Source organism: Schistocerca gregaria, chromosome 3 (genome assembly GCF_023897955.1).
Source record: "Schistocerca gregaria isolate iqSchGreg1 chromosome 3, iqSchGreg1.2, whole genome shotgun sequence".
NCBI classification, from domain to species: Eukaryota; Metazoa; Arthropoda; class Insecta; order Orthoptera; family Acrididae; genus Schistocerca; species Schistocerca gregaria.
In genome coordinates, this window is record NC_064922.1 from 949,279,704 (window position 1) to 949,292,918 (window position 13,215).

The 13,215-nt window shown below is 41.1% G+C and overlaps 1 protein-coding gene across 1 annotated transcript in view; it reads left to right on the plus strand.

Annotated features, from left to right (window-relative positions):
- The window catches only part of LOC126355891 (troponin C, isoallergen Bla g 6.0101-like), a 36,218-nt gene extending 24,258 nt beyond the window's left edge, over positions 1–11,960 (plus strand). The window contains exon 6 of the mRNA XM_050006396.1: positions 11,706–11,960. Within this exon, the coding sequence (XP_049862353.1) occupies positions 11,706–11,734 (29 nt within the window). The 3' untranslated portion in view covers positions 11,735–11,960. The remainder of the gene's footprint in view (positions 1–11,705) is intronic.
- Positions 11,961–13,215: the final 1,255 nt, after the last annotated feature.

Here is a 13,215-nt window from a genome sequence, read left to right on the forward strand (position 1 = left end):
AATTGTGGGTCGCACTAAATCCTCAGGGCACAGGATACGTTTTTCCAATTTTAGCAGGTTATGAGTAATTCATGCAGATTATTGCTATGGGCAACTTAGTCATTTTCCTGGTGGTTGTTTTGAACATCACAGTATTTTCGTAGAAACGATCCTATTCGGTGAAAGAACGAACGGAATTTATTATGTCGGGACAGTAAGGTCGTAAGGTGTAAACACTATTTCAGATGGCCAAGGATCGAGGGACAGAACCGCCGTAAGCTTTCCAAAGGAAGCCGCCTGACATTCATTGAATTGATCGTTGGGAACCACCGAAAACCCAAATCAGTTTAACATAACTGCAAACGCTGCTTCTCTCGAACTGCGTCCACCGCCGCAAATAGTGCTCTACCCCTCTCTACGTCCTATCAGAGTGTCTTTGTTCCTTCATAACTGAAAACTGTGCCAAATGGTTACGTATCGTTGGTCGACGCTTTAATTTTGTGCTTCAACCTCAGTGGCACATCGCTGCTTCCATATATCGGAAGTATCGCCATTGGTAAAAAAAACCTATTAAATAACAGAATAAAACACATATTTTTCTTCAACAATTATCAGCTCAAAGGTAAGTCTGAAGTCCATAGTGTAGGGTGTTACGGTGTTACACAGTGAATATACGGATTTTATGGCTTTGTAGTATTTATTACATTCAACTAACAGTTATAAATAACATATCATATTAAAGAGAAACTCACGACAGTTTTCATTCCAAGTCTTCGATGTGAGCACAATTTATAGCACATCGAGTCGATAGCCGAGTTCTTCCCAAACATTGATCAGTGTGTCATGACCCTTTATGGACTCCCAGCATTAAAATTCTCGTGGCGTCAGATTGTGTGTGAACGTGGAGGTTGTGCAGAGCAGACTCTGTCATCCGGCCACTTGGGGCCAGTTTAGAGGTAGCGGATGACGCCGTTCAACCGAGCTACGCCAGTGGGCAGGCTCACCACGCTGCTGCCGTATAAAGTTCTGCACTTCAGATTCTTCCAATTGAGGAAAGAGCAACAGCTGTAGCGCGTCAAGACGAAAAACACCAGTTACTGTTGCTTCACCGGAAAAGGAAGGGCCATAAACTTTACACCGGGGTTTGGCACATCCCCAACATTCGATTCAGGAAAGTCTCGTTGCAATTGTACCATCTCGTGCGGATTGCATGATCCCTAAACGCGCACATTATAAGACTCAGCGATCCAGGAGATCTTCCTCGTCATGCAGCAAAATTTCGATTGCGAAGTAAGTAGCAGGTAAACTGTAGCCTGTAGGCTTTAGAGCTTGTAGCAAATGCAAACGTTACGCACATAGTTGTAGGCGTCTCTTTAAAAGTCTGCACACAGACATCAGTGACATTGCTAATTCACGAGTAGCCTTCCGAACTGATGTATTATGGATACACATGGAAGATTCTCATTTGTTCAACACTTTCTTCAGTCACGCTTGGTTGCTCCATAGTCTTCCCTTTGTGCACAGGTACACAAGCAACACGGTTGGAATTGCTCTTTTATCTGTTGTGTTATTTATAATTGTAATTTGAATGTAATAAATGCTAGATAGCCTTAAAACTCTCATATTCATTTTGAAAAACCCTGTACTTTATGAGACATGACGTCGGTATGTCCGTCTAAAATGAGATCCGAAACAATGTTGCATGAGGTCTCTCGCGAATTTCTACGAACGTATTTTCTTTAAGAGCCAGTGATACAGTTCCACTTGTCTGCTGACTTCCGTGCGTGACAGGTCGGCTGCAGGTACTAGGTCATTAACTAACTGATTCCTGTAGACTGAATGCCTTTAGCTCATAACATGCATCCACGTAACGTTTCGGTTACATTTCTATTTCACACTACATATAATTCTGACAACACATTGATCGCCTTTGTAGTATTCTGACTTGTTTTATACCAAATACAAGAAAAACAATTACTCATGTCGATTCCAATTAAACCTATACTGACATTTATTTTAATACATCAGTACATAGTGACATAATACGCTTTGTCGGGGACTGCTCAATTACGCCTGATGTGTAGTAATTTGCATAGGTTGTATTGAATTACTGTTATTACATCTCATATCAATGATATTGTATTATTACTGACGACGCTGGATGGTGATATGATCCAGTGCAAGTAAAAACCTAAATTTTAATTACAACTGAATTACTTAACATACCACAATTAAAATATTAATTACTTCACCAACATTCATCAAAGGAAGATTTTAATGCAAGAAACATTCGTTACACACAAAATGCAAGTGAATCAGAAAATTATTCTGGCTGATTTAAATTTTAGGGGAAAAGTAGTTGTTTTTAATTTTCTTAGCAAATTTTGTAAATCACATGTTTTCTTGCCAAAAGATCTACCATACTGCGAAGTATATAATATAAAATCGTTATTTACTTATTTATATTTTATATTTACATCTGATATTCATTCATAAATGTCACCTGATATGCCTTTTGACACATACATCTGTCTTGTTGTTATTGTCTTCAGAACAAAGACTGGTCTGATACAACTCACTGTCCTACTGTGTTCTGTGCAAGTCTCTTCATCTCTGTACAATTACTCCAACCTACATCCATTTACTGTTCATTGTAATCATGTCTTGTCCTACCTCTACAATTGTAATCAGTCAGACTTCCCTCCTACACTAAATTAAAATTTTCTTAATGCCTAAGAAAGTGTTTTGTCAATCTATATCTCCTTATATTCAAGTTCTGACATACATTTGTTATTTCTCCAGTTCAATACACTATCTGTTCATTACTTATTCGATCGACAATTCCAATCTTTTGCATTTATCTATGTCTCCGTATTTAAAAACCTTGTATTATTTTCTTGTGTGTTCAGTCTCTCGTCTGCGTTTCACTATCATGTAAGGCTACATTCTAGACAAATAAAAGACTTCTTAACACTTTAATTTCCATACTAAACATTAACAAATTTCTGTTTTCTTGAAAAGATTTTCTAGCAACTGCCAGACTGCATTTCCCCCTTTGCTTCTGTTCTCTTCAGCGAAATTCATCTACTACATTTATCGTCTCATTTCCAGACTAATTCTTTCACCATCACGTGATTTACGTAGACAAATTCCTCTACCTGCTTCACTTTTCTTGGCGAATTCCTTAGCTTTCGCTCAACTACTGCCTGCTTTTCGATTCCTGTATTTCACCTCTCATAATTTTAGAATTTCAAAGAGTATATGCTAGTCAGTAACGTCTAAAGGTGTTCCAAAGCTGCAAATGTTATACATGTGGTTATGCCTTTTTTATTCAGTCTTGTAACTGTCAGGATTGTCTCGTGTCTTCCCACATTTATCAGGATCCCAAACCGATTTTCCTCCAGGTGTCACGGCTAACAGCGGTTCCATTCTTTTGCAGGTAATTCGTGTGGGTAGTCTGCAAACATTCCATATTAAAATTATGGTTCTGTAATACTCAGCACCTGCTTTTTGTGGCATTGGCATTTTCAAATTCCTCTTGAAGTCTGAGGGGATTCCGCCTATCTGATAAATTTTCTGCACCAACCAGAACAGATTCTCGTAAGGATCAAAGTAATCCCGAAGGAACGTCGTGTAGCCCAGATGCCTTGTTTTGAATTAGGTCCTTCAGTGCTGTCAAATTCGTATCGCAGTATCGAATCTCCCATCACATCTCCATTTGCTCTTCCCTTTCATAATATTGAATTTAAGTTTCTTTCAGTCATGCAGCCGTTCTACATATTTTATCCATATTTCAGCTTTCGCTTCTTCATTTAGTACTGGGTTGTCACGTCAGTTGGAATTCATTCTGCTGCTTCTCCGTCCTCAGAACATTTATATAATTTTCCTGTGCGCTGTATCTATTTGTCTCATTGTCATGCACGCTTCAACAGTTCTCCGTATTTCCTCCAGCTGTTTCTTCCTCGCTATTTTGTACTTTCTGTCAGTCTCTGTTTTAGAGGTCTGTATTCCCTTATTCCCTCTTAGCTTACTGCATTTCCATATTTTCTCCTTTCATCAACAACGTTTTTTCTCTCAGGATTTCTATTAATCTTTTATTCTCCCAGTTTAGTTGTCTAGTGCTTCCACTATTTCATCTCTCAAAACTACCCATTAATTTGTTTAATTTCCTTTACCTCTATCACTCAGGCTACCTTAGGAACGCTCAGAGCATCTAGTCCTTTCAGCTCAGCCAGGTCTTTAATTCCCTACCTTCATGCAGTTTCTTTAGCTTTAATCTGCCCTGTAAAATAATTAACTATGGTCAGAGTATACATTTTCTGACGGTAATCCGATTGCTAAATCTGTCTCAACTATATAATGTTACTAAAATCATCCGGTGTTTTTAGATCTCTTCCACTATTCTTTCATGAGTCTTAATTCATGTATTAGCAATGATTATTTGCGCTCTTCGCAGAATTCTGTCGTACGAAACCCCTGTCATTCACTTCCTCCTGTCCGTGATCTCTTTCTAGTTTTCCTGTCTCCATTTATCTACTATCCAATTATGTCACAAATAAGTGTTTATGTCCCTTAAAGCACCGAATACTGTCGTTTTATATAACAGTGATACTTTTAAATTAGAACAGCTTCAGAAAGAGGTAGCAGTTGGCGCTGACCTGCCTTGCAAATCAGACGTTTGTCTGCTATCGCCTGTTGCTATTGTTTCAGAATTTTACGTTGGTAACATGTTAGTTATTTTGCCTTGTAAAATGTGTGATTGTTGTTTCTTTTGTTTACAAGATATAAACACGTTCACGGTGTGCGTTGAAACTTATGAGATGACACTAAAAAAAAAATCGTTTACGTACAGCGAACCTTGAACTACGCAGCTGATCAAAAAATAATAAGGGTATTTTCAGCTGTTCAGCAGATGGGAATTTTTCCAATCGTGACGTTTACAAGATATATTTCAAAACGGTTTAAACTGAAGAAATTGTAAAAAGGTGGGAATTTAAGGAGATGGGACCTGGATAAACTGACTAAACCAGAGGTTGTACAGAGTTTCAGGTAGAGCATAAGGGAAAAATTGACAGGAATGGGGGAAAGAAATACAGTAGAAGAAGAATGGGTAGCTCTGAGGGATGAAGTAGTGAAGGAAGCAGAGGATCAAGTAGGAAAAAAACGAGGGCTAGTAGAAATCCTTGGGTAACAGAAGAAATATTTAATTTAATTGATGAAAGGAGAAAATATAAAAACGCAGTAAATGAAGCAGGCAAAAAGGAATACAAACGTCTCAAAAATGAGATAGACAGGAAGTGTAAAATGGCTAAGCCGGGATGGCTAGAGGACAGATGTAAGGATGTAGAGGCTTATCTCACTAGGGGTAGGATAAATAGTGCCTACAGGAAAATTAAAGAGACCTTTGGGGAGAAGAGAGCCACTTGTATGAATATCAAGAGCTCAGATGGAAACCCAGTTTTAAGCAAAGAAGGGAAAGCAGAAAGGTGATAGGAGTATATGGAGGGTCTATACAAGGGCGATGTACTCGAGGACAATATTATTGAAATGGAAGAGCATGAAGATGAAGATGAAATGGGAGATACGATACTGCGTGAAGAGTTTGACAGAGCACTGAAAGATCTGAGTAGAAACAAGGCCCCCGGAGTAGACAACATTCCATTAGAACTACTGACGGCCTTGGGAGAGACAGTCCTGACAAAACTCTACCATCTGGTGAGCAAGATGTATAAGACAGGCGAAATATCCGCAGACTTAAAGAAGAATATAATAATTCCAATCCCAAAGAAAGCAGGTGTTGACAGATGTGAAAATTACCGAAATATCAGTTTAATAAGTCACAGCTGAAAAATACTAACTTGACCAGAATATTTTCTTTCCAAATTTGGTAAAATACAGGAAGCGAAAGGCTATTTACAATCTGTACAGAAACCAGATGGCAATTATAAGAGTCGAGGGGCATGAAACGAAAGCAGTGGTTGGGAAGGGAGTGAGACAGGGTTGTATCCTCTCCCCGATGTTATTCAATCTGTATATTGAGCAAGCAGTAAAGGAAACAAAAGAAAAATTCGGAGTAGGTATTATAGTCTATGGAGAAGAAATAAAAAGTTTGAGGTTCGCCGATGACGTCGTAATTCTGTCAGAGACAGCAAAGGACTTGGAAGAGCAGTTGAACTGAATGGACAGTGTCTTGAAAGGCGGATATAATATGAACATCAACAAAAGCAAAACGAGTATAATGGAATGTAGTCGAATTAAGTCGGGTGATGCTGAGGGAATTAGATTAGGAAACGAGGCACTTAAAGTAGTAAAGGAGTTTTGCTATTTGGGGAGCAAAGTAATTGATGATGGTCGAAGTAGAGAGGATATAAAATGTAGACTGGCAATGGCAAGGAAAGCTTTTCAGAAGAAGAGAAATTTGTTAACATCGTGTATAGATTTAAGTGTCAGGAAGTCATTTCTGAAAGTATTTGTATGGAGTGTAGTCATGTATGGAAGTGAAACATGTACGATAAATAGTTTGGACAAGAAGAGAATAGAAGCTTTCGAAATGTGATGCTACAGAAGAATGCTGAAAATTAGATGGGCAGATCACATAACTAATGAGGAGGTTTTGAATAGAATTGGGGAGAAGAGGAGTTTGTGGCACAACTTGACAAGAAGAAGGGACCGGTTGGTTGGACATGTTCTGAGGCATCAAGGGATCACAAATTTAGCATTGGAGGGCAGCGTGGAAGGTAAAAATCGTAGAGGGAGACCAAGAGATGAAGACACTAAGCAGATTCAGAAGGATGTAGGTTGCAGTAAGTACTGGGAGATGAAGAAGCTTGCACAGGATAGAGTAGCATGGAGAGCTGCATCAAACCAGTCGCAGGACTTAAGACAACAAAAACAACAACGTTTCAAAATACAGGGTGGTCTATAAGTCTCTTCCTGATAATAAATATGTATAAGGCAGAAAATATTATACATAGACATACATGGACATATATCTTTTATGTTGAAGTGCAGGTAAAATATACACGTTTTTTGTACAAGCACACAGTTAATAATTACTGTCGTGTGCTCCTTTCGTTTCCCGAAGGATATCCAGGCCACATTCCAATTACACCCATGTACTGGTCAATAACTCCTAAGGAATGGATGTTATGATGTCAGTAATTCGGCACCGTAATTCTGCGATGTCGTCCACTGATGTCTGGTAAACCTGGTCCTTGACAGAGCCCCAAAGGAAGAAATCTGGTGTTATATCCGATGATGGTGGAGGCCAGTTGATAAGACCACCATGTCCGATATACTCGTATTGTTAGCAATTAGGCACTAACTTCTAACGCCCAACGAGGTAGCGCACCATCTAGTTGGAGAATTAAGCCCGGAATGTCCTGAATCTGTGACAAATCAAACAAACAAAAAAATGGTTCAAATGGCTCTGAGCACTATGGGACTTAAATTCCGAGGTCACCAGTCCCCTAGAGCTTAGAACTACTTAAACCTAACTAACCTAAGGAAATCACACACATCCATGCCCGGGGCAGGATTCGAACCTGCGAGCGTAGCGGTCACGCGGTTCCAGACTGTAGCGCCTAGAACCGTTCGGCTACTCCGGCCGACCACAACAAACAACTGCAACACATCGTTTCACTAAAGAAAAAAGGTGTTGTGATTTTATTGTGGACACAAGGTAAGACTGAGCCACACGTTCAGCTTAGATCTATCTGTGGCGGTCTCAAGCACAGCGTGTGGATTCTCGGAACCCTGATTGTGTCAAGTAAAATGTGGCCTCACCCGATGAAAGGAAACAGTCATCATCTTCGTCTCAGCCAGCATGACACAGCAAACTAGTAACGAAAACTGTGTTCCGCTGGTTGAAGCGGCTGCACCACCTAGATTTTGTACGAACTGAAAAGAAGTTGTTTATATAGGATGCGGTGCACTGATTTCTTCGTAAGCTCGAATTCACTTGAGGCTCTGCGGATTGACTTCTTGGGACTTCTCACGAAGGCTTTTCTCACTGTATGAATTTTCTGGGTAGTAGGCGCTGGCCACCAGTTCTGGGGAGATCTCAGACGTTCCCTGTTTTCTGAAACTTCGCATACCACATTTTCAAGATTTTAATATCTGCTGACTGTCTGTGGTATACCGTCTGGAATGTTCTCGACCGCTTTTGGGTGATTGTGTCTCGTGGCAACAGAGGACACATGGGGCATTTTTGGTTTGAGTACATATTGTTCGCAAATGGCGTCCGATTCCGCTGTTGTTACGTCACCGAGCCCTGTAAGAAACGAAGTAACAGAATTTACGTATGAACACAAAAACTTGAATATGTCACAAGCAATTCAAGATAAAAATTATTTGTCCGTGTGTCATATTTTATGTCTTATGAAAGTTTGTAATCAGGGAGAGACTTCTGTGAGACCCGGTAAGTCTGAAAGTACGTCACAACTGGCGAAGAGCTTCACAAGGTATGCTGCTTGGACAAAACCAGAGAGCAGATAAAGGACTTTTATTTTATGTCATACAGCGTAGTCCTAATTAATTACTCTAGCCACCCTTGTCTTTGGCAGCACGAGACTGCAACCGAAGTCTGAATGTAAATTTCTGCCTGTATATCCCATAGACACCTGTACACATAAGAAAAACTGTAGGAATCAGTAGCTATAATGCATGACACTGTTTTCAGATACAGACGGGGAAGGAAGTTGATGACTTTCAGTTCTGTTACGAACATTACTAACCTTTTGGTATGTTGTGGTCTACTCCAGGGAAAGCTTTGCATATCTTCTAGCATATGGCATGGAACTGTTTTACTCCCTTCCGTTAATGTTGGTATTCGTAGATTTACTTACTCTCTGACACAAATGTGAGTGATGTTTAAAGAACAAAACAAAAAACGTAAAAATTTACTTCGCTCACATTTTGTACTGCCGTTTATAAGTAGTATTTCTGTCGGGCAATGAAATACCTACTTCTGGAAGACAGCGCGCCCATTTCGTGGTCTGGAAGGTTTTGCGAAGGCATTACTTATAGGAAAGACGACGAACAGATGGATTTACTCGAATGTGCTACCTTTCCGGACCAACTCGCGGAGGTGATGATCGCATTGGAAACAGGTTGCCCGTCGAAACTGGACACGTGACGGCAGAGCAATTTACGGCAATATCACTTGAATTTTTACGTCGTTACATTCATTTTAATTACAGTTGAACCGGCCGCGACATTTATAGCAGCAGGAATAATTTTGATGGAGCCAAGGAAGTTACGGTTATTGCAGTTCTGAGATGAAACATCGGTGTTTGTTGGGGCTTCGTCAAATGGAAGGTCGGAGCGCGCTTTTTGACAGGCTTCATCATTTGTTCCGATATTTCATGTTGGTGTTATACACGCCCAACAGTTAAAACTTTTCCGTAAATGTGGCTAACTTCGTACAGCTGAAATCTTTTAGTTTCATGAAACAGTAGCTCACATGGTTTTTTGTTCTACAGATCTATAACTGTTTGATGCATGTTCCGTGTGGTCTTTCAGCGTTTCTTCTTCTTCAAGTAAAGTGCGCGTCCCTATTACGAGTTTTTGTATTCTGGGATATTTTATGAAGTAGTTCAGACACTGAGTTGAAAACCTGAAGAAGTAAAAGTACACTGAGCCCATGTCGTACTTCCTCACTGCTCGTTGTACACTGCCTCAAAGGCAGTCAATCACAGCTATTATTTTATACATTTTATTACTTACTTTTCTATGTTAAAAAAAATATTTCACCGTATTTAGTCACGTAAGTAACTTACAGCTACTTTGTGGGTAAATGATAAGCATAGCGACCAATAAACATGAGTTTGCTACCTTGTTCAATAGTATTTGTTCAGACAATTAGCTCAAATCGTTCCGATGAGGCCTCTTTTAAGGTTGTTACTTTGGCGTTCGCTTTAGCGAATTTTGAGACTGTGTGTTCCTCTACTCGTGGTTCTATAGCAGTAACCAAAAATCCAAGACAAAGCTTATGACTGCGTTCTATACAAATGTCTGATTCCCGGCTGGAAAAGTGCGACGAAATAATTTTGTTTTCGAACAATTTCCCCCTGAGCAAACAATTTTTCTTCTTTTATACCCAGCCGCGTTTCGCTGAAGTTATAGCATCTTCAGTCGATTTTTATACATAGTTTCTATTGAATAATATAATTTCTAAAGTAAAGTATTGAGGAACAGTGTGCGCACAATTGACCAACTCTTCCTTACACTCCAAATAACTTTGTGCGTGTTCTACACTGTTCTGCCGCAGCCGTTGATAGTTTAGTTATATGCAAACAACATCCCGGCGGCTGTGACGATATACTTCGTAACAGCAGCTGAGGCGGTCCATAACGTATAATAATTAATACGGCGTAGACTCGAGTATTCTTACAGTTGTAGTCTGGCCACACCCATGTCCATATACAAATGCCGTGCATAGCACTACAATTAAATGTCGACAGACACTTTTATCTGAAAATGTTCCTCAGACACTAATTTCTGTGACAACATTTATTCACAATACAATGTGTTTGGATAAAAGGAAGGCCACGTTTGATATTTTATTTTTTCGCCGGAAATTACAGACGCCTTTTTTGATATTGTATTGTCTCGTTCAGAACGTGATGATTTGTTTCTTCTGGCACCTCTCAAAATCATATCCGACAGACACAGAACAATTATTTTAGAATTTTCTAGAGCGCCTTGGCGCCTGCTGCGTGCAACGAAAGTTAGTGTTTCTTCAAAATTCTTGGTTCAAATGGCTCGGAGCATTATGGGACTTAACATCTATGGTCATCAGTCCCCTAGAACTTAGAACTACTTAAACCTAACTAACCTAAGGACATCACACACATCCATGGCCGAGGCAGGATTCGAACCTGCGACCGTAGCGGTCGCGCGGTTCCAGACTGAAGCGCCTAGAACCGCTCGGCCACTTCGGGCGGCACTGTTAACCTGCCAGACGTAATGGAACCAAGGCGCGCACCTTTTTCATATGTGACTGCCGAATGCTGGTAAGATATAGAACGGCTCGTCATAAAATAAGAGGAGAAAATTCTGCGCCTGGTTGGATTCGTGGATTCTATTCCTGACAGGCTCGTTGTCTGTGTAGCAGGTGGCACTTCCAGAACTGAACGTATGTCTCGGATTCGGATAAGGAAGGCGCTATGAGATTACCAGACAACTGACTGTAAGTAATACCTTCAGTGAGTTCAATATTTAACTATACCGTGAAATCCTTCAATAATGTTTTACGTTACACACAGCTTAGGCATAAAAATTACCCTGTGGTTCAGTAAGGAATTTTCCTCATTCTTGTTTTTAATTACAATAGTACGTTAGCTAAAACGACTTGTTGCGGTTTTCGTCTAAGGAGCCTATTGTGAGAGATTTGCAGTGTATTATTTCATTTCTGTATTGCTACATCACTGCAGGCTAGCTGTACCAGCTTAGCAGCCAGTGCTGCCCAAGTTAAATGCTCCAGTAAAGCTCTTGTCCCGTATGTCGATGTACGCTTAACGCACAGCGAAGACCCTACCATTATTATCTTACTTAGCACTCGAGATAGCTTGGCTCCAGTCGCACGTGATACGGAAATCCATATGAGGTTCCAGCAATCGCGGAAGAATACGTAGTGCAATGTTTACATCAGGTTTACTCCTATGATGAGCGGATTATAGTGGAGAGCGCGGCACTATTGCTCATGTTTTTGTGCCTTGTTGCAGAGTTCATGGAGGTGATGACCGGAGAGTAGGGGGTGCTGGAGGCGCTGCGGGCAGCGCCAATCACGTCAAGCCGATTCAAGACCCGACCCGCCTGCCAGTGGCTCGGCCCCCCCCGCGTCGCTGCCGCCTCCTTCTCAACACTTGGTTTTGGACGCCATCTGAGCCTCTTAGCTACCTCTTCTGCGGTGAACACGGTGCCCCGGTGTACAGCTGTATTACTCACAACATTATTAAAATAAATTTTGTAAATTTAAATTGCTCTTAGTTTCATTTCTTGACCAAATTGGGTGAGGCTTCGAGTTTGGGTATTGTCAGCAGTTTTATTTGGAAAAATATTCTGGCAGATTGTTTGGAGGACTCGACAATAAAATGGACATGTGTGTGCTGGGATTACACTGCAATCTAGTTAACGATACACACGGTGAACCAAAATTCCGCCGACAAAATTTCGTAGGTTACTCAGAGATGTTTTCTGACTACATTGCCTGACAAAAATCGTGAAGCAGACAGAAGACATGGTCGGATGCCAATGTACACTACTGGCCATTAAAATTGCTACACCAAGAACAAATGCACATGATAAACGGGTATTCATTGGACAAGTATATTATACTAGAACTGACATCTGATTACATTTTCACGCAAGAGATCCTGAGAAATCAGTTCCCAGAACCACCACCTCTGGCCGTAATAACGGCCTTGATACGCCTGGGCATTGAGTCAAATAGAGCTTGGATGGTGTGTGCCGGTGCAGCTGCCCATGCAGCTTCAACACGATACCACAGCTCATCAAGAGTAGTGACTGGCGTATTGTGACGAGCCAGTTGCTCCTCCACCATTGACCAGACATTTTCGATTGGTGAGAGATCTGGAGAATGTGCTGGCCAGGAGAGCAGTCGAACATTTTCTGTATCCAGAAAGGCCGTCAATGCGAACAAGAGGTGACCGAGACGTGTAACCAATGGCACACCATACCGTCAAGCCGGGTGATACGCCAGTATGGCGATGAATACACGCTTCCAATGTGCGTTCACCGCGATGTCGCCAAACGCGGATGCGACGATCATGATGCTGTAAACAGAACCTGGATTCATCCGAAAAATGATGTTTTGCCATTTGTGCACTTAGGCTCGTCGTCGAGTACACCATATCAGGCGCTCCTGTCTGTAATGCAGCGTCAAGAGTAACCGCAGCCATGGTCTCCGAGCAGATACTCCATGTTGCTGCAAACGTCGTCGAACTGTTGGTGCAGATGGTTCTTGTCTTGCAAACGTCCTATCTGTCGACTCTAGACGTGGCTGCACGATCCGTTACAGCCGTGCGGATAAGATGCCTGTCATCTGGACTGCTACTGATACGAGGCCGTTGGGATCCAGCACGGCGTTCCTGAGCCCACCGATTCCATATTCTGCTAACAGTCATTGGATCTCGACCATCGCGAGCAGCAATGTCGCCAAACGATTAACAGCAATCGCTATATGCTACAATCCGACCTTTATCAAAGTCGGAA